The 20,286-nt window shown below is 39.0% G+C and overlaps 1 protein-coding gene across 3 annotated transcripts in view; it reads left to right on the forward strand.

Moving 5' to 3' along the window:
• The window catches only part of DGKH (diacylglycerol kinase eta), a 174,221-nt gene extending 161,705 nt beyond the window's left edge, over positions 1-12,516 (forward strand). For all 3 annotated transcript variants that reach the window (XM_052786060.1, XM_052786061.1, XM_052786062.1), the window contains one exon: positions 1,494-12,516. In XM_052786060.1, the coding sequence (XP_052642020.1) occupies positions 1,494-1,583 (90 nt within the window). In that variant the 3' untranslated portion in view covers positions 1,584-12,516. The remainder of the gene's footprint in view (positions 1-1,493) is intronic.
• Positions 12,517-20,286: the final 7,770 nt, after the last annotated feature.

A 20,286-nucleotide genomic window follows, 5' to 3' on the forward strand; every position in this document is an offset into this window, starting at 1 on the left:
AAGAAACAACCAGGATTTTTTTTCATCTCTAACATAACCAGAATTCAGTCTTGACTCTCTGAAAATTAATCCACCTGTTTAATCTGTGCTGTGCTGCCTTTACAATAAAATAATTAATACATGCCCATCTTACCACCCCTTTCTTCCTTTGGAGAAATGCAAAATTAATTGCATGCTAACACTTTTAAGTAATATAAGGCACAGATTTTCTGAGGTTTCTTCTGGCTGTAGAAAGGTTGATACAGTCTTTGTGTAGAGTACGTACAGAATATTATATATGGTTTCATTTTTCACTCTGTATGAGGATAATTATTTCAAGCTGCTTAATTAGACTCCTTTCCTTTTAATGTCTTCGTAATGGAAAATCTTCCTACTAAAATAAAATTATTTCTATTTCAGAAAAACAGATAGTGAAACTTCTAAGGTTTTTTTATTTAATCACAATCTATTTACACAGGTAGCTAGTGTTTGACTCTCTGTCACTTGCTCAACATCACTAACACAAGGATTTTAAAGAGTTTTTCAAAGCTGGGTTTTACAGATAAGGGAAGCAGATTTCCACCAAACTGGGCTGAAAAGTCATTAGCGCAGTTGGGGATCATTAGCACAGCTGGGCATCCCATTCTGCTCTGACCATTGGACCAGTCAAAATTGAAAAGGGATGCTGCTAAAGCTGTTATTAATACTGGAAGAGGTTTGCTGCAAAAAATTCTTGTCTGTTGTCACTCCCTATGGAGATGGGTCCCAGAAACCAATATTAGAAACATTTCAGCTGATGTGATTGCTTTAGTGGTGACTACAAGGAGATTTATGCTTGTGCTTTTTACATTTTCTTTTGGGATGTGACTGTCATGTCTCTGAGAACTTTTCTTCCAGCTCTCTAATCAGGAAGATCCATGTTGGGAGACGTCACCTTTTTGGAATGAAAAACAAATGCTTACCTTTTCTATTGCTCTCTAAAGGGAAGTTGTCCTACATGCCTGTAGCCGTTACATCCACTTTCCCTTGAGAAACTGGGGATATGTGTGTTTGTTGATTAAAACAGACATCATAGGGCCTCAGATCAAGTGACATTGCTGGACAGAAGCTCTAATCCATCACATCCTACCAAGCATTATTGCTGTATTAGAGAGGAGGGGGAGATTGTTCTTTTTTTGCCAGAAATTGTGAAAGGTTTTGTACTCAGAAGTCAAGTGAAAGATGTTTTTGACAGATATTGCAGTGCCTTGGGTTGTCATTATTGCAGGTAAGTAATTTTCTGTCTGCAAGACAGAGAGGGATTCGTTGTATGCTCTAAGCAATTATTTTATTAGGCAACACTTGCTAGGGCCATGGAATCTTTTTTGGCTAATGTTGACTGCAGTGAGCACATTTCTAGATATCTGTTGCATGGCTAGATCATAATCAATGGGGTGGTTTTTTTCCTTTTTGTAAATAAACTTCCTTCTTTTTCTCTTTTTTCTTTTTTTTTTTTTTTTTTTTTGATTCTGTAGGACCTGGGGATAACGAAAGTGGGTCATATGAAGCGAATTCTCCAGGGAATTAAAGAGCTCAGCAAGAACACCCCTTTGTCTGAAGTGTAATTATGCTGGTGCTCTCCGTAGAGAGAGAAGGGAAAGTTGCTGGAGAGGCAAAGCTGTTGCAGGCACTTGGCTGTCTTTGTAGTTTACTCTATGGAAGAATAAGCACCAGTGTTTGTACAGGCTAGTATCTCTGAATTCTTGTATGGTGAAGAGCTTGCTGCAAGACTACAAAAGAATTTGTGCCAAAAAAAAAAAAAAGGAAAAGGTGACATGTTCCGTGAAGACGTTTTCTCGGTGTGCAAACTTGGCCAGTTCGGATAAGCACATTTTGGTAAATCGATTGGTTTATGGTGAACTGCACTGACTGGAAAATATAATCAAGAAATGATTGCTTTGCTTCCATGCAGCTCAGTATGCCTCTCTTTATGCTGCAGCAAGATACCACTGTACAGCATGACGTTGTCCGGTTATCCTGCTGAGGCATAGCTCCGTAAAACCTCCTGTGCAGGAGACGGAGAGGTTTTGGAGGTTCAACACGTGAGCCTAGCGGTGCCGCAGGTACCCAGCACTCGCTGGCCACGCAGAAGGGGGGAGAGATAACCTTGTGATACCATGAATGCAAACTATAACGCATGGTGTGCCTGCCTGAATCGTCTGTTGTTCTGTTGCATGACACATCTGATACTTTAAACACTTGAACAACTTTTATATCGGTTTGAATGAGATTTAATTTATTACTACTTGAGTGGCTTTTTTTTTTTTTCAGTTTCAGGCACTTTTCTATTCTTCAGTGTTGTGTTATGCCTAAAATGTGTTCCTACGGCAAAGGATGTGTGGGTGTGGAAACTTAGCATTTGTGCCATATTCAGCAGATTATATGCATTATATATGATTGAAACACTGTACAGTTAGATTTTTAAATATACCATGTACAGAAGGTATATCAGGTAACTAACTTATGAGTATTTTTGAAAGACCGGTACCTCACAAAAATATCAATTGGCTTCCTGCATGGAAAATGATAAAGGATTTTCTCATGGTGCATTTTAATGTAGTTGTTCTGTTATCTCAAACAGCTGTAGCATATTTGAACTTTTAGGCACTAATGGCTTTATTTATTCTATTGTTCAAAAAGCAGGTTGAAACATTAATGAAAATTTTTTACAGGAAAATTCATTTTATTTATCAGACATAAGAAGAGTTTTAAAATGTAGCAGCTGATTTGATTTTTGTGGGGTAAGCTTTTACTCATTACTAATTAACTATTAATTTAAAAATGTCTCTGTATGCATTTCTTTACAAAGGCATCAATTTGTTTCTTGTCAGCACTCCTACATGGGTAGATCATAAAAATTCAAAAAACAAACTCTAAGGTTTTACACTATGCATGCAAAGATGAATCACATGCAAGATAGTAATCCATGAATGTAAACAGGTTAAAAAATGAAAACTATCTTTGTTTAGAAACTGCGTTAGACCAGAGTTTATAAGGTTATTTATAGTTTACTTAAATGAAACATAGCTTCATAATTGAATTTCCTGGTTAATTTTTCACAAAAATATTAATCTAGTAGAAAAAGAATTTGCATATATCTACAAGAAAACCTACTTAAATGTTTGAGACGAGATGATATTGCACCACCTGCCAAAAAACTTGCACAGAATTGCTGTCTCCTTGCTGTTCCTAACAACGTGTCATTGCAGCACGAGGAACACTTGACTTTTACTTATCAAGTAGCTTTGACATTTCTTACAGGTTAAAAAGTATCTTAATATCTATTTATGTTTTCCTCATAGGCAGCAGAGTAAGGTTTCATTTGTTTTTTCCAAAGCTTATCTCATCTCCCCTGTCTGAAGGGGCCAACGTCAAGTACTGCATCCTGGCTTTGCCCTCCCTTTCTTGTGAGTATGATGGGAGTCATCCCTTGGAAAGTAGATGGGAATCATCCCTTGGAAAGTAAGATCTATTCCCCTCATTGTTTTATTGAAAAAAAAAAAAAAAAATCAATAGGACCAAACCAGGCTTCGTTTATATCCAATTATAGTACTATGTGCTCTTGTTGCTGTAGGTTCAACAGGCACCACTCTGGGAGCTCTGTGGACATAATTGATTATTCTGGTAAACAAACAGAAGTAAAAGGCTATGTTCCATTAGGGTTTCTGTAAAAAACAAACCAAAATCCCTTTGCCAAGTGACATGATTTTCATGCTGTTGTATGAAAAGCATATGCAAACAATGGGAAGTTAGGCAAACAATGGAAAGATTATATATTTTTTAATGTACTTGACATTCACCCCTTTAATGAAGTTCAGATGGCATCTGTCACGTCTTTGCAAGTTGTATTTCCTTTTCTCTTTGTTTCTCTGTAAGCTACGCTATATTTTAACGTATGGCAGCGTTCTAATATATCAGATGTTACGGTAGACTACGTAGTTAATCTTTCTGGTCAATTCAAGGACAGAATACATAGAAGAACTTCCTTTGCTTTCCTGATTGTAGGATACACTCTCTTTACTACCTTCAGCCTTGCTATATGCAATGTGTTAAGATGGGCTATGGAACAGGGTCTCTTCAGGTCCCTGTAGAGGTCTACGCTGAGTACATTAAAAAAAGGGAGCTGCTTTTAGGCAGGGAAAATGGGCAAATGTTGTTTGTAACGCAACTTTCTTGTGGCACTCCTCAAATTACCTCAGTATAGGACTAATGATCAATTGTCTTTGTATAGTTCTTTTTTTTTTAAATGACCACCAAAGAATTTAACTTTGATTGTCCTAAGCAGAAGGTTTTTTTAAACGTGCAAGTAGAAAGAAAATTGTAAGCATCATTTATGCTGTATTTATTAGATTCCCAGGAGAGCAAATTTTATGCAACTCTATGCCTTAGACTAGTGTTGGCTATCAAATCCAAATGCATCTGACAAGGAGGCTCAAAATATTTTACAGGGTTTCTCTGCTGAGGTCATGGGTCGTAACTGTGTTTCTTGATGTGGCTTTTCTAAAGAAAGACTTTTGAACACAGTGTTACTATTTCATGATTATTGTAATTTCCAAGTATTGGGGTTTTTTTCCTTACTGCTGTAGAAGTCCCAGCTCCTAGAACTAAGGACATACATAGCTACATTTTTAATGAACTGAATTCTTTATAATTTAATCTTGATGTTTAAAGTGCTTCAAAGCATACATCCCAATATTTCAACAAAAATAAGGTAAACACATCCCCCAAAAGTAGTTAGTTTTTTAGAACACAAGTTATCCCAATAGATATTGTGGAGCCCGATTCAACATGGTAGATTTATCAAGACAAAAAAATGACTATACAGAGTTTACCAGATGAATTTGTTTCCCCTAGTATAATACACTTAATTTCCATGGTCAGTCAGCATACCTTAGAATCTGAAAGGAATACAGAGCAATCGGCATTTTTTTGAAGCAGCTGGTATTCATATAGATGAAATGCCCTACACCTCAGAAAGAGGAAGAGGAGAAATACATGTTTTAAAATGGCAGCAGATTGTGAAGTGCATGTTTCTGTTTTGTCAATTTTGAACAGGATTTTTCCAGTTCACTGTATTCAATTGCTGTGGCAACCTCTGATTCGGGTCATGCAAGTATTGCCTTTATAACGCCTAATGCCTTCTTCTTAGAAACTGAATGAAATCAGGCAAACTCATGGTTGTAGGTGTTGGGGTTTTTTTACAATACTTTAAAGAAAAAACTTGTTAAAAAATGAAATTTTTTATATGATGGCAATTACAAATTTTCTTTATGGTACATTTTTATGTATTTCTCCTTAACCACTTTTTTTTTCTCTCGAACCTCTCTTTCTTTCAAAGAAAAATATTTTAAACTTGGAAGAACAGTGAAATGTAAAGCGTGTGATCAAAAACCCTCCCAGACTATTTCAATCCAGTATTTCTTACTTTGGGACTGGAGTAAACATGCTTGGTCCTGTAAATAATAATCAATAGAAATCATCTTTCTCTCTCCAATCCTGCCCAAAGAAATTCATACCGCGATGGTGTAGAACTGTAATTCAAACAAGAGGAATTGATTTTTTTTTTTATAATGGCCCATTTCATATTTTCCCATGCTTTTTGTAGAGAAATAGCTGCCAGTTTTGACTTTTTAATTGAACTCAGCGATACTAATTCACTTAATGAAAATTCCATAATGCCTTGATAATGAACAGATCTTATTTCAAGGGTAAAATCATCAGTGTTTTTCGATGCATCTCGTCTTCCTTTCGGGAAGACTGGCAGGAGACCTTTTTCACATGTAATGGAAAATTAATATATAAAGCAAATATGAGAGGATGTTCCATAGTCCAACTTTAAAAATAGATGTAAAACTACATGTTATACATAGATAATTCCACAATGGACATGTAAGACAACAACCCCCACAGTGATTCCATTTTGCTTGATGCTTCCTATTAATGACTGCATTACTAGTGTTTACTATTATTTCTCCATTGGTCTGTCTCTGCCCCTAAGTATTAAGTTCTTGCATATAAGTTTGACAGCTCTGGTAACTAATAATTAGCAGTGCAAAAAGTCTTTGTGAAAGGTAAAGTCACAAGTGATGTATGTTGTTGAGGATAACCGAGCTGGAGCGATATATTCAGCTTACAACCAGGAAATCATCTTGTCACTCATGTGAGTAAGTGGGAACCACAGAAAATTATATAAGTAATTATAAATTTATTTTTTCACCCCAGTGACCTAAGTACTTCTCAACTGCAGTGTCCTGAGTGTTACATTTATACCACGGGCTCTCCCACTTTTTTGATGCTGTTTTCATAGATTGGATGCTTTGTGGTATGATTTTTTCATATCATCAGTGCCTGATGCTGCTTATTCTAATTGCAAAGATTTAATGTTTGCAGGAACTGTACATGACTGTATTGCTGTCTTAAGTAAAAGGAGGAGTTTTTGATGACTTGAGGAAGCTGAGGAGTTTGGACAGGACTTAAAATATCTCTGCTGCCTCTTCAGAGATGAATGGTAGTGTCAGCACGATTGATAAAGCATCATTTGGTAATTATCAATAGAAGATCTTTACTGGTTGTATAAATTTCTGTATTTATGTATAGAATATAGTGTGGAAATTGATCTTTTTTACAAAAAGAAAAAAATTTTCTAGTTCTTTTCTACTACTGTTGGATTAGGTTTAATAGCTCTGTTAATGGTTAGCTTATGTACTTGAAATGCTCATTTCTGCCATACAGAAGTCCAGTCTGTTTCTCAGAAATTATATTCCATTTGGAAGCCATCTGGAGACTTCCAGGAGACTATTCCTGTAGCCAGTTGGAGCTAATACCAAAATTCATAGCAACTTCTGTAGGCTCAATAGTGATTGCCCTCAATATTTTAACTGAAAAAAAATGTTTTTGAAAGTTGGGGGTTTTTTTTCCAGACCGTAGAATTAAACTTAAAACATCATCCCCTCATCAACTGTAAAAAATAAAATATTAACACTGTTAACACTTTGGCAAATTAACAAAATGCTGGCAATTACAGACCTGAGAGTATTCCTGGACAAATTGTAATGAATTTAGCTGCAGTGGTTAAAGACCTACCACCTTCAGAGCAGTCAACACAGAATTCATACATTTGCTTGGTAAAACTATAAACATCTGTTTTAAATTAATTGAAGCCCTTGTCTCCCAGTTGATACAAGCACTTTTTATATAAACTCTTCAATGGAAGTTTGAGTTCATATAACCTATTGCTTATATTAGCAAGGGCAGAAGAAGCTGGTACATAATTTCTGTTTAACACAGGTCATGTCTCTACTAATGTTCTCACGCTGTTTCCCAGCTCCTGTGTCTGGATGACTTCCCAGCTGCTTGGCAAGATGAGACCCTCGCATGTCTACCCCCGTTTCTGTTCAGAAGAGCTGGACAAGCAGGCTAGGGGAAAGCTGTAGCATGTTCCACGAGATCTAGATTGAGCAGGGCTTCAGGCTCCAAGCTCTAGCATAGCCATGGTGGACAAAAATCCTTTAAGTTATACTCTTGCAGTCCCCGCTAAAAGCTGTATTTAGCTTGCCGTGCCACTAACAATTAACACTAGCTACTGGAATGCCCTTGGAAGGAGAGGTGGTTTTGCTAACTCCACCAGCTGTGTAAGATTTCTGAAAATACTAGAAATTATGGTAGCTACTAGTAGGACAAGTACACAAGTGACTAAGCTGTATTTTATTCTATGGAACAAACACTTTGGAAAAATATATTTGTAGTATGACCAAAAGATTAGTGTTAGGATTGAAAAGATACTGGAAGTAAAAGCGATATGGTATAAAGTTTGAAGTACTTTAAATAATATTTTTTTTTCCAAATTCATTGGAAGCAATTCTTCTAGGAAGCTGTGCTTGATCCAGGTATAGCTATGTTATACTAGAGCATGTGAACTGGAAGATGAAACCAGGAAGAAATGAACTAAAAGTAAAATTGGGTAATTTGTTTTCAGGATGGAAACTGAGGGAAAAGCCAAAACCTAAACCCTCACAGTGCCCCAAATGCCTACTGTGAACGTTTAAAGGAAATTAGCATTTTAAGTCCTACTTTTAATAAACTAAAGTGTTAATTGGATAGAAAACATTTTAGCTTAATTAATAACCTGGCAATGTCATTAACAAGGAAAGAGTTACAGACATGACTCTTTCTCCCTGAGTTAGTTGAGGTAAGTTCTGTTTGGGACTAATTCTCATTGCAGTCACAGCCAATTATTACATGAATGGGGTGGATGAGGAAAGCTGTTTGAAGCTGCTTTGTCTTGCTTTTCAGGGAGGGAGAGCACATGTGCTGACAAATCAGGCCTGGGGGCTCTTAATGAGCATTTTAAGAATGTAAGATTTTCTATCGGAACAGTTTGTGAAGGTTTATAGCAAGCACACGGGCATGCGGATACCCCCGTGAAGTTTCTAGTGGCACTGTCCTCTCACAAGATGCCATCTCTCTATATTGAAACAGGCATTTGGACTGTACTGCTTAGCCAGATTTCAGAGGATTTTCTACAGGCATCTGTCACTTGTGGTGTCCGTACTTTGTGTCCTGGATTTCTGTCTCCTTAAAACATGCACTTTGAACAATGCGGGCGTCCATATGTGACAAAAATTGCCATTTTCCCCCCCTTAAAGAGCACAGCTTGTGAACCTGTCCTGAAATAATTCATTTCATTAGCCACTCCCTTACACTGTGTCCTTTGAATCCTAAAAGAGCTGAAACATGGGACCTCCCTAGAGCTGCCAGTTACCTAGTAATTTAGTTCGCTGAAGCTTGTATGTTGAGGGGATCGTCAAAAGGCAAGATAATATTCACAGCAGAAGGTGAGATGTGCAACAGATGGGATTTGTACATAAAGAGTACAAGCTGTTGAGGAGCTTCTGAGAGGTGAAGAGGGCCTGATCTCTGCAACAGAGATCTGGTGCTTCTTCATTGCTGTCATCACACACAAATCATTTAATGACATCTAATACTACCAACTTCCTGTCTTAATTCACGGTGACAGCAAACCTATCAGTTAGTACTAACAAAACTTCTCACCGCCACAACTGTACGTCCAGAGCAGGTATCTTGAAATGCCGAGCGCTATGGAATCACGTGAATGTACTTGCGGTGTATGTTCTGGCATGTAAAAAAGCAAATTTAATCTAAAGGTATTTTAAAGCTCCTGAGAGGCTCCCAGCCCAACATGGTTGATTCCTCTCATTAGCCAGGCTTGTCACTTAAACTAGTATTCCAGTCAAGTACACCTGTTAGTTAATTCTGTAGTAACATCCACCTACTTGCATGAATGGGTGCATAAAGTGCACATGGAAATGTTGCGGAGATGTGATGCTGTATAGTTTTCTGCATAATTCATATTTGGGTCTGAATTGTGTTTTGTAGCAAAAAGCTGAAACACACAATTTTGACCCAATTCAGAAACATATTCAATAGAAAATTAAAACATTTAACATGATTTATACTGGTTTAGGTAAAAATTGCTGCATGCTTGGTAGGTTCTGCCCTTCGTTCCCCGTTCGCTCCACAGGAAAGTTCATCGTCTTTGCAAACATACAGGTCTGTTGGGACTTAGGCACGTGCTTAGCTTTAAAGAGCACTTCAGTCCCCCTTGGAGATTGCTCATGTAATTTAGTTTTAGCATTTATGTGTAAGCCTACAAAGGATTTGAGTAGGTAGAAACTCTTCCTCGCATAAAAGTTATCAAGACTGACCATCGGTAGACTTTTAAATGCCATACTTATGAATGTTGTTCTCTTGCCAGTCTTTGCATATGCGTGTGTGTATATATGTAGTACTTAGTTTGCAGTGTGTATGTGCGTGCACATCTGTGTGTATATATATATGTATATACAAACCCTGGTTTTGCCCACTATAGTGATGCCAACTTGTGTGTAGAGCCAAAAAAACTTAAAACTATACAATGCTTGAAATGCTGCATTGTTTTTATTATAGTATTTTTTATATCAGATGAATTGCAGGATGTTTACAGATGCTTATTAATATTTAACTTATACAATAGAGTGGCAGGATGTTTATGATTGTTGTCAGCTAAAGAATTGTATATGATTCTGGGTGAAATTTTGGCTTTGTTGAAATCCTTGGCAAAACTCCCATTGATCTCACTGGGGCCAAGATTAAACCCCTCTGAATCTATTGTTTACTGGCTATTTTCCTACTGTGATAATTTTTTTAAATGAGTGAAATGTATTTATTTTTTCCCAATGTGAAATCTGCAGTTGCTATTTGGATTTTTCTACAGAACCTGCAAACTACAACACAGGTGGGAATATATGCCTCAGAGAATGTACAGAATTTTTCATTGGTCTGGTCCTTGAATATGTCTAAGAAAATACCTTCTAAAATAACTTTTGTAAGATTTAATACAAAATCTTCTAAAACCAGATCACCTTTCATACCTCTCTCCACAAAGAGGGCATGCAGCGTGGCAGGTGAAAATGAAGAATTATTTATTGATGAATAAAAAGTAGTCCCGACTATTTTGTATACCTACTGATTTCATGCAGCTCACCGGGCTCTACAGATCTGGCATGAGACACTTGAAGTACCTTATCCAAAAGTACCTTATCGGGGCTGGGGGGGGAGTTATTATAGTATATGGCTTTAAACTTCTCCTCAAGCCATGGAGGTATCTTCAGAGCCAGTCTGTAGAATGATTCTTTCAATATTTTACGGATGAATAAATTTATGAAACTATGAAGTGGTAAGGCAAATCAGACAACTGCTTGACATTAGAGAAATCACTTGTTTAGAGAAAAAAGGATCAGTTCTTTAATAGCACCAGGGAGGAAAAATTCCTTAATGCAGCGCTTCCTAAATCCCTTTTCAGGGTATCTTTTAATTGTGTATGCTCTAAGTATATTCTTCCTGTAAAAAGACATAAGGCTGTGAAACAGCTAAATAGATGCATCTTAATTTCTTCATCTAAGGCTAAAAATATCATTTTCAAAGAAGAGCTATCATGCACTTTGAGATATGTGTCCAGAGCAGGTAAGTTTATATTCATCGTAGATAGTCATCCCAGGGATACAGTAGGATTTGTAAAATGTAGTAGTTATGCCAATGTTATCAAAAGCTGAAGAAATAGCAAGCCAGCCATATTCCCCCGTGAGGCTCTTTCTGAAGACATCTGTGCAGAATGCCCACCACTCTCAGGAGTTGTTTGCTGTAATTTTGTTTTAAGAAAGGATCATATTCAGATTCCTACTCTTCCCCTTGCTAATAAGGAAGGATGTACTTTGGTTGAACTTTCCAGGAATTTGTTGGCTATAGAAACAGACCTCAAAAGAATAAACAGTCGAGGCGATCAGTGGGCTCGTGGAGGATGCACAGGGCTCTGCCTGGGCTCGCTAGTCTGCTGTTGTGGATCCGATTACAGATTTGGGGGAAAAAAATCTCCTATTGTGCTCCCGCTGCAGTCAGTGGCAAACCCCCGTGATTGTTAACGGGAGCAGATGGGCGCCCAAGTGAGCAGGCAACTTTCCTTTTGCGTGTTCGTTATCATTCTGTAATTCTAATCGGGACTGGAGTTCAGGATACACCATTATTTGTCTGAAAGGCAATGACGAGTAGAGGATATGCGAGGAAATGAGGGGGAGGTGGCTGGAGGTCTGGATTCTGCCTTTAGTTTCCTGCCGCGGAGCTGGTGCAAGACTGGGGGCAACTCATTTAACCTTGGTGTGCCTCACTTTCTCTGCCCGTGGGACTAAGGATGCTTACCACCTTTGTACAGCCCCCCCGAGACCTAGAGGAGAGCAGTGGTATATAAGCAGCTAAGTTTTACTGACACTATTATATGTAGTATAAATAAATGACTTTTGTCTGTAACACTGCAAAAATTGCTTTTCCTAGTTTCGGTTCTATTTGATGACCTATTGCATTTGGGGTAGTCAGTTTTGAAGCTTGGCGATTGCTCTAGTACTTAACAATTACACACACATAGCGGGCTCTGTTTGCTGCAGAAAAGAGTAAAACTTTAAACTGCCTGACAAAACTTGCCAATGAAGTATATCTAACAGAGCAGGGGTGTAACTTTTGGCTTTATTTACTTGTAATAATGGTAAGGAACAGTGAATTTTGTTTGTTTACATACTGTTTACAATGGCACAGTTTTATTTTTAATATATAAAAAACAATTGAGGTATTTATTGCATATACTATTTTAAAGATGTTTTATGTGTTTTCACCTTTGGAATATATTGTTACATTTCCTTGTACAGATAATTTGGGTGGCTTTGTTAATATAGTTAGTAATTTTTATGACTACTAAGTGACCAGTTTTCCGTGCCTTTTTATTGTTGGATGCATGATTACATATTTATTATTGTATGGAAGTCACTGAGATGTGTATTTTTGTATTCTGCTGGAAGCAATGGTTGATTTTATTGTACATGATAAGAGATGCCTTCCATAATGGGCACTCGTATGAGATCTTCCTTCTCAAATAAACAGAATGCATTCAATGTATGTAATTCCTTGAATTTTTTCTGTGTCTGGAAATCAGTGGAAATCCTTGAACATCATGACACTGAATTTTAGATGTTATCCACTCAAAATGTGGGCTGCTACCAATGTCATCAAATGCAAACCAAAATTCCCCACTGAAATCAGTACAATGGCAAGTCCTTGGCACAGTGTAAGCCTTTGTAATTTAAAAGAAAACTCTGTATGTTAAAACTAAATAAAATTTGGATGAATGACTATCAAGCATCATTTCTATTCAGTCTGCCACACACTGCCTGAAAATTGTTTTAAATTACAGGCTTTGAATACAGCTTTTAAACGTGCTTTATATGGCTACGTGCAAGCCCACATGTAACTTGTAAGTAGGTCACTGTGCATGTAGGTGTTTATATTTGCAGGGATCTTCCGCTAGATCTTGCTGGCATACGGCGTATTAAATGTAAAAATAGATTTACATTTGCATCCATAGTAACAACAGTCGTTGAAACACAATATACAGTAGTGCCCGTTTTTCCACGGTAAGTGGCAGTAAAACAAACACATTTTTCCGTAGTAGTATATACCGAGCCTCTGGAACACCAGCCTAGATAAACACTCATTTGAGTTGATTCCGTGCCAGGGCTGAAGCCAGAGGGCAGTTCTGCTGGCAATCATCAACCACCGTGTTGTCGGTCAGTGAGCTGCGAGGCTGGTACTCAACACAAGACACGATGTGACAGTAACTACAAACAATGGCATACACAGAAGGAAAAATATAGTGTATAGGAACCTAAGTCAGTCGATGAAGGCGATAATCTTGTGGTTGATGAAGGCAATCATCTTGTGGTTGGGACCCTCTTGTCCCGAAGTGATCGTATGCGCAAGAGGCATTTTTATGGATAACCCAGAATGCTTAAAGGTCAGCGCTGGCCGTTTTAACACACGATGAATTCCAGGTGCTTACAAATCTCTTAGGATTGAAGCCTGTACTTTAATTTTGGGTGTGTTTCGTGCGCGTTCGGTTTCTTTAATCTGAAAGGGTTGGTTGTAATAAAGCATTGGCATAAATGAGAGACACTGTTAGGAGAAATAGCTAAGGAGGTAAACAAGGGGACACCGCTGGGCATGGCGCTCTGCAGTATATGAGGAGACTGAATATGATGGTATATTGATACCATCAACTCCCCAGAATTGCTTCTAGCGGTAAGACTTAACAAAAGGTAGGCTTCCCATAGTTCTTTTTGCCCGTATGGTAGATTGCTGTGAATAAGAAGTCAAAGAATGTGAAAAAAGTGGTTGCATTATAAGCCTTAACTTGGGAGATGCAGTTAGGGAAGTTTTTAATAATTTTAAAAGGAGTCTGGTTAAATGGGCAAGCTTCATACCACAATATATACTTTAGTACTTGTGGTGTATAATCAATCTGTTCATGCCAGTGACACTGAATAGCTGATGATAAGGACTTTGAAATTGTGCTAACTTTTAACTCCCGTGACTAAATTCATTGAAATCTGAAAAAAAGGAGGTAGTAGACAGGAAAGAGTTTGAATTAGAAGTCCCGAAGCAAATCCCTAGAAGCAAATCGAATAGAGTTCTTGCCCAGACAGTTTATCAGAAAAGGGCTGTATAGATGTCTAAAGCACAAAATGTAGCAGAGAATTATTTAAAGAGGTTTAGTTGGGATGGAGTGACAATCTACAAGGCAAAAATGAAACCGATGGCAGTATTAGCAGGTCTCTTGTTTCACGTTAATGATAGAATATTCAAATATTAGGATACTACAGTATTAGAACAGTGGGCACGGCAAAAAGTGGGAAGGAAAATTATTTTACAGTGATGCCATTCAGGCGACTGGAAGTTTGTGTTGAGATTAAAATCTGCCCCTGTCCTGGAAGCAGCTGTGGGAGCATGGTGTTACCGCACACTGGCTGTGTATTTAACTAGTTGTCCATACCATTTCCTCTGGAGTTATTACAAGCTATTTTCTAATTATACAACTGCAGTTCTGATCATACTTACAAGCACGCTTTTAAGAAATAAAATAACCTGCGACACCGGAACCGTGGCCTTGATTGTCCCCAGCCATCTGATGGCAAGAAGACGTGGTGGATCGAATTTGCGCTGCAAGCGTGACAAGGCACGGAGAACGGGTGCGATAGCTTCTGTCCTGGCCGAACGCACGAGAGGTGAGCGAGAGCGGCAGCTGGCCCCGGTCCGCCTCTTCTGGCCGAGAACCGAGGGGATCTACGCGGAAATGCATCTTTCTTTTTATAGAGGGAGAGGTGGATAGATGTCACGGTGATGAAATGGGACGTCCTGGGACGGGGCAGATGCCTCATCGAGGCAGCGGGATTTCTGCTCGGGTTTTATTTTCCATTTCCTTTCCCTGACGGCAGCGCACAGCTGTGCCTGCACTTACCCCTCTGAACTCATTCCTCCGCTCTGCCCTTTAGCTGTTATTTGCCTCTCCCGTGTCTCAAAGCTTTCGGCCCTTCTCAGGTGCCCACCGTCACTTCCCAATTACGCTTTGCCAAGTGCAATTTCCTTTCTTCGCTTTCATTCCGAAAAAAATCCCTTTGCTGCCTAGCGACATCAGTGTAACAGCAGACACGCGTTCTCCTGGCAGTCACGCTATCCTCTGAATAAATCAGTTCATTAATTAAAAATCACACATGTAATACCTCTGAATCCCTAATGCACTGTCCCTCATAATAATAATCTGCTAATGGCATAACTATTCAACGACCGGCATGTTTTCCCTCGCCCTGAGGGAACGCCGCATTGCTGAGAGTTCCTGGGCGCAGCTCGGCCGACCCGCAGTTGAAGCCGTCAGTTCTCCGAAGGTCAAGTCAGCAAGTGCTCACGCAGGAGCCTGCAAGCAGCGTAAGAGTATGTGCTGCTGATTTACGCCCGATGACTTATTTTCCAGCTGCTTAAAAGCATGAATTTGGTCAATCGGAAACATTAGGGGGCTATTTTCAGATGAAGAAAAATTGAGAAAATTCAAGAGCGGTTGAAGATGCCACGGAGCTGCTTCCAAAATGTGGTTTCTTTGGAGTGAGGGGAAGCTGCTTTTTTAAGCATAGCAGGTTCACAAGTTAATTCAGAATACCTGCACAAAAATCTTGGCAGGTAATGATTTCAGGCCATCCTTTCTCCTTTGGCAGCTTCTACAAACACTGGGAGGAGCCGGTGGGTTCTGGGGCCAAATCCTCATCGGAGCCAGAGCGCTGCTTTGGAGGAGGATGCCTTTACCTGGAGTTGTATAGACAACCCTTTCCTAAAATTAAAACCCACGCACTTGAATAAAACAGTGTGTTATAAAGTGAGTTTTTCTTTTTTAAGCGCTGACTTTCCAAGGAGTTGAGCTGTACGCGATTCTGCTCTGTCATTCGGTCTCTCTCGCTTCCTCTGTTCTGGGCCTCCACCTTCCACGCCACCGTGTTTTGAGCACCTTCTCTCAGGTAATCCGCACACCGTAAACCCAAGGAAGTGTTGGTACAGGAGGGACACTCGAGATCAAGAGGTGGGAGAGCATCAGACAGCATCGATTGCCTCGTAAAATTCAGTTGAAATCTGAAATTATTTTTCCAGCTGCCAGCTAAAGTCGCATCTGTCATTTGTTATCTATCTCATCAGAAGAAAATAACTGAATGAGTTTATATATGAATAAAAATCAAATATGGCCCTTAAAGAGTTTATAAGGGAATTAGACAGCTACACGGGGAGAGATGGAGTAGACAATACCTGTGCCAGCCCTGCTCCACCACAGCATCAAGAAATGAACAGCATAAATTTTACAGTTTCAGCGTAAAACCTTCCCAGAGTTATCTTAGGAAGGTATATAGGGCTTTACAAATCAAACGCCCTCAGTATTAAAATCTTCAATGTAATTTCGTCTCCCTGTGGCTACTCAGCCATGAAAATGATTACTCTGTAATTCCCAGAATCTTGAGCCTATTTAAAATATTGATAGGAATATTAATTAAATCTTCCGAACATTGTGGAAAGAGCAGCTTGGGCAAATGAGCCTAAATTCCTGAAAAATGCAATAACAATTCATTATGTCAGGACAATCAATCACCATTTACTTCTCAGTCAGTAAGAACCATAGCTACTGGCTGACTAAGCTCAATTAAGGTTTGATGAAGTGCTAGTTTTTAAATAGAAGTTAAATCATTAACCCATATTGTTTGCTAGCAGGATCAACAATAGGTCATGGCTTATTTTTTCAACATAAATGCCCTCTCAAAATGTATATATTTTGAAAGCAAGATTCAGTGTCCTATGTTTTCTTAGATGGCTGATGAATCTGGGATTTTATTAAAGACTTTTTCCCTCGCTGGATTAAATGGAGAAAAGCCTGAAACATAAACCCCTGTGGTTCTTTTACAGCTGTTAATCTAATACCCAGTTTGAATGCTTCTGATATCCAGACTAATCCCTGGGGAAGTGGAAAGGAAAAATAGTTTCCCTTAATTTAAAGAGGACTCCTATCCTCAGTAGACCTACTTGCTTTGTGACTTGGGGGAGCCTGACCATGAGGCTACCTTTGGGCTGGTAGAAGGGATTTGCCTGGGAGGAAGCACAGTCCTGGAAAGATGTTACGTGACATTTTACCAATCCATTAAGTTCCCATTCTCGCTGCCAGAATCACTTGTTGATGCTGTCAGGTTCCCACCTCTCACATTAAACAGAGAAAAATGAGAATTTTAGGGTCCGTGCCACACTAGAATTCTGCTGCACCTTAGTTTTGGGCACTGGGGGATTCTGGTGCCTAAAGCATCATTGAGCACAAAGTGTGTATAACGATGATGTTACAATTTCTTGTTAGAGTCCCTTACTGTTTCACCAAAGCTTGGTTTTCTTTCAATATTAACTGATTTTTAAAAATTTTATTTAGTGGTTCAAGACCTTTATAATAAGTTGAAGTGTTTCTTTTTGCATTGACTCTTTTTACTGGCCTAGAACAGAAGTGATTCTCTTTTAGAGCTACACAAATTACAGCTGCTAGCAGGACTTTCCCAGAAGATATTCAATACCTGAGCTAAAATGCAGTTTCTCTTTCTGAATCCCGTCTTTTTCTCTTGTCCTCCACTTTTGATAGTTAAAAATAAAACTGGAGCAAAAAGCCTGTTGATAACATCACACTTTGCAGGGCAGCTGCTTCTCTTACTTTCCATTCTCCTTTGGCCCTCAGTGTCTTTGAGGGCATCCAACACCAGCACTGGTGGTGCCTCTTACTTCAAGCACTTGATTATCATGTTACAGAGGTGTTGAAGCTTTTTTTTTACTGGATGGAGTATGAGGATGGGGAAACACATTTCTGAAAACACAGATGATATTGTTTAGGTATACAGCTTTAATCCTTAGTGGCTGCCGGGGCTGTTGAGTTGAAAATACAATCTCCAATGGCTCATACTTATAATCATGTCATAGGATATCATGTCCGCTCAGCTGTGGTAATTGCATCTGTCACAGCAAGTATGAAGTAATTCAACTACATCACTATGAAAGACATTTAAACTAAGGTACAGCAAGAGCCTGCACATGGGGAGTTTTCATTTATTGACTTGCTCCTGTGTCTAAACAATCTGATAAATCACCTCTGATATTTATGAAGTGAGTACAATATTCTGTGATTTCACTGCACCACAATAAACCCCCCAGATATTCCCTGAATTCATCACAGAATAGCGTGATTTATAAAATAGATGCATAACTTGTGTAAATTGTCCTTTTAATCCTCTCCTGCACACCGAAATGGATGGGATTTCTCATTTCCTTTAAAAGCAGGCCACCTAGTGCTTGCAGAGCTTCATCACAGGGAGAAACCTACCGCAAACAGCTTGGTTTGCTCCCCTCATTTGCACTCCCTTTAAAGCACGGAGCTGCTCACCTTCTTTTCAAGACATGCTATGCTATACTGTAACTTAAAAGAATAGAAATTTTAGGTTGTGGTTTCACATGCCTGTTGCCTGGCTTGCTCTCCGCTACTTAGTTCCAGCACTGGTTTTTGTCAGACCTCTCTGTCAACCAGCGTGAACTCCCTGACACGGTCAAGAAGAGTCAACAACCACACCAACGTGGTAAGGATCTGCTGGGTTAAGGAACTGAATCAAGTGATAGAAGGATCTAGCACCAAGATTGGCCCAAGGAGGAGGTAGTACTGGGAGAAAAGAGGAATGACAAACGGGAAAGAGAGCACAATCTTCCCCTTTCACCACCAGCAAGCTGGCAGAAACCACATCCTCAGGTTCACCAGACAAGAGCAGAATTAAGGTAGAAACACTGACAACGTCTCCAGAACGACACCAAGGCACTATCAGAGGAAAGAAAAAGCCCCGGTCCTTTACAAGGGCTATTAAAAAATCATGACTTAAGTAGTTTCCATACCAGAATGTGCCGTCTCCAAAGAAAGCTGAAAAGCACAGCTTGGAATGATGTTACTAATTCTGTAGCTGTCTGATTAGACACGTAACCGGTGTCCCGGAAAGATACTTTATCCCCTTCCTCCTCCCAGTGAGACAGAAGGAGAAAACGCAACCGTTTGCAGTCCTTAAAGATCCTATAGCACTTTTCATGGTGTGTCTAAATGGTGGTGATGGTCCATCCTGTCCAAATTCTGCATTGGATAAATCTCTCGGTGATCTCGCGAGGTGAGTTTGGGGCTTTTTGTGTATATGTAAGAACTATAAATACTGAGCTATTCAGCCCTGTATATGGTACAGCACAGCTAAATTCAGCCCTGCATGGCTGCCAATGTATTTGACAACATTCTCCTTTTTTTGCATAGGTTCAGCCTTTCAGTTAAGGTGAAAAAATCAGTGACTTGTCATTCTAATCTGCTTTTAAAGAAGTGCAGAGTTTTTACTTTCATTTAAAAAAAAAAAGGAAATTTAACACTATCTAGAGGATCAGATCTGTATTACTAACAGGATAATTCGTAGAAATCCTGTCTCTCAGACTGTAGAACTTGAGAAAATTATCAAGTGTCATAAGTTATAAATAAATGTTTTCTATATTTGGTCTTCATCGGATAATGGGCACCTTCATGTAACACATCTTTTGTTAACTACTGTCAGAGACAGAAAATGGGCTGGACTGTTGGATCTGGCGTAGAAATGCTGACATTTCTGTGGTGGTAGGAAATTTAATAGAAGAAGAGGTCTAAATGAGCTTCTTTCAGCCATAAACTTCAGAAAATTACAGAAAGACTCTCAATTTTAAAGCAAGCTTTGCATTTTTCAAGAGAAATGTGGCAAACTGTACTATATATTACTGCCTGTGTGCTTTGTGCAGCTTCTTGTCAGGTATTTTAAAGGAGATCTGTCACATCAAACTGACTGACTATTTGGTTACTGGTAAATATAGCCCACACATAGATGGAAAAAAAATAATCAGAAATTGTGCTCCCTGGTGCTCTGTCCTGTTGACAGAACTTTACTTTTGACTTAGGATCATCTCACATTAGTTCTGTATCATCCATGGTAAGAGGATGTTGAATGAAAAGAGAGGTGTGTATGATCACACTTCAGATGAATGTCAGAGAGGTTTTGTTTTTGGTTGTTTTTTTTTTATGTCCTGTATGCACATACAGTACATTAGTATTTTTAAATTAGGTTTTTCTTTCTAACGAATCCAGATGTACTTTACAAGGAGCTGTACACCACCACCTCAGGATGGCTCTAGATCACCCTGCGGGCAGAATTTATGAAGAGCTTTGGAGTTCAGAGGGAGGAGGGTGCAGCGCACGGTAGCTTTAAATTCACCTTCCGCCTTCTCCCAGATGCT

The sequence above is a fragment of the Harpia harpyja genome, chromosome 4 (assembly GCF_026419915.1).
Source record: "Harpia harpyja isolate bHarHar1 chromosome 4, bHarHar1 primary haplotype, whole genome shotgun sequence".
NCBI lineage: Eukaryota > Metazoa > Chordata > Aves > Accipitriformes > Accipitridae > Harpia > Harpia harpyja.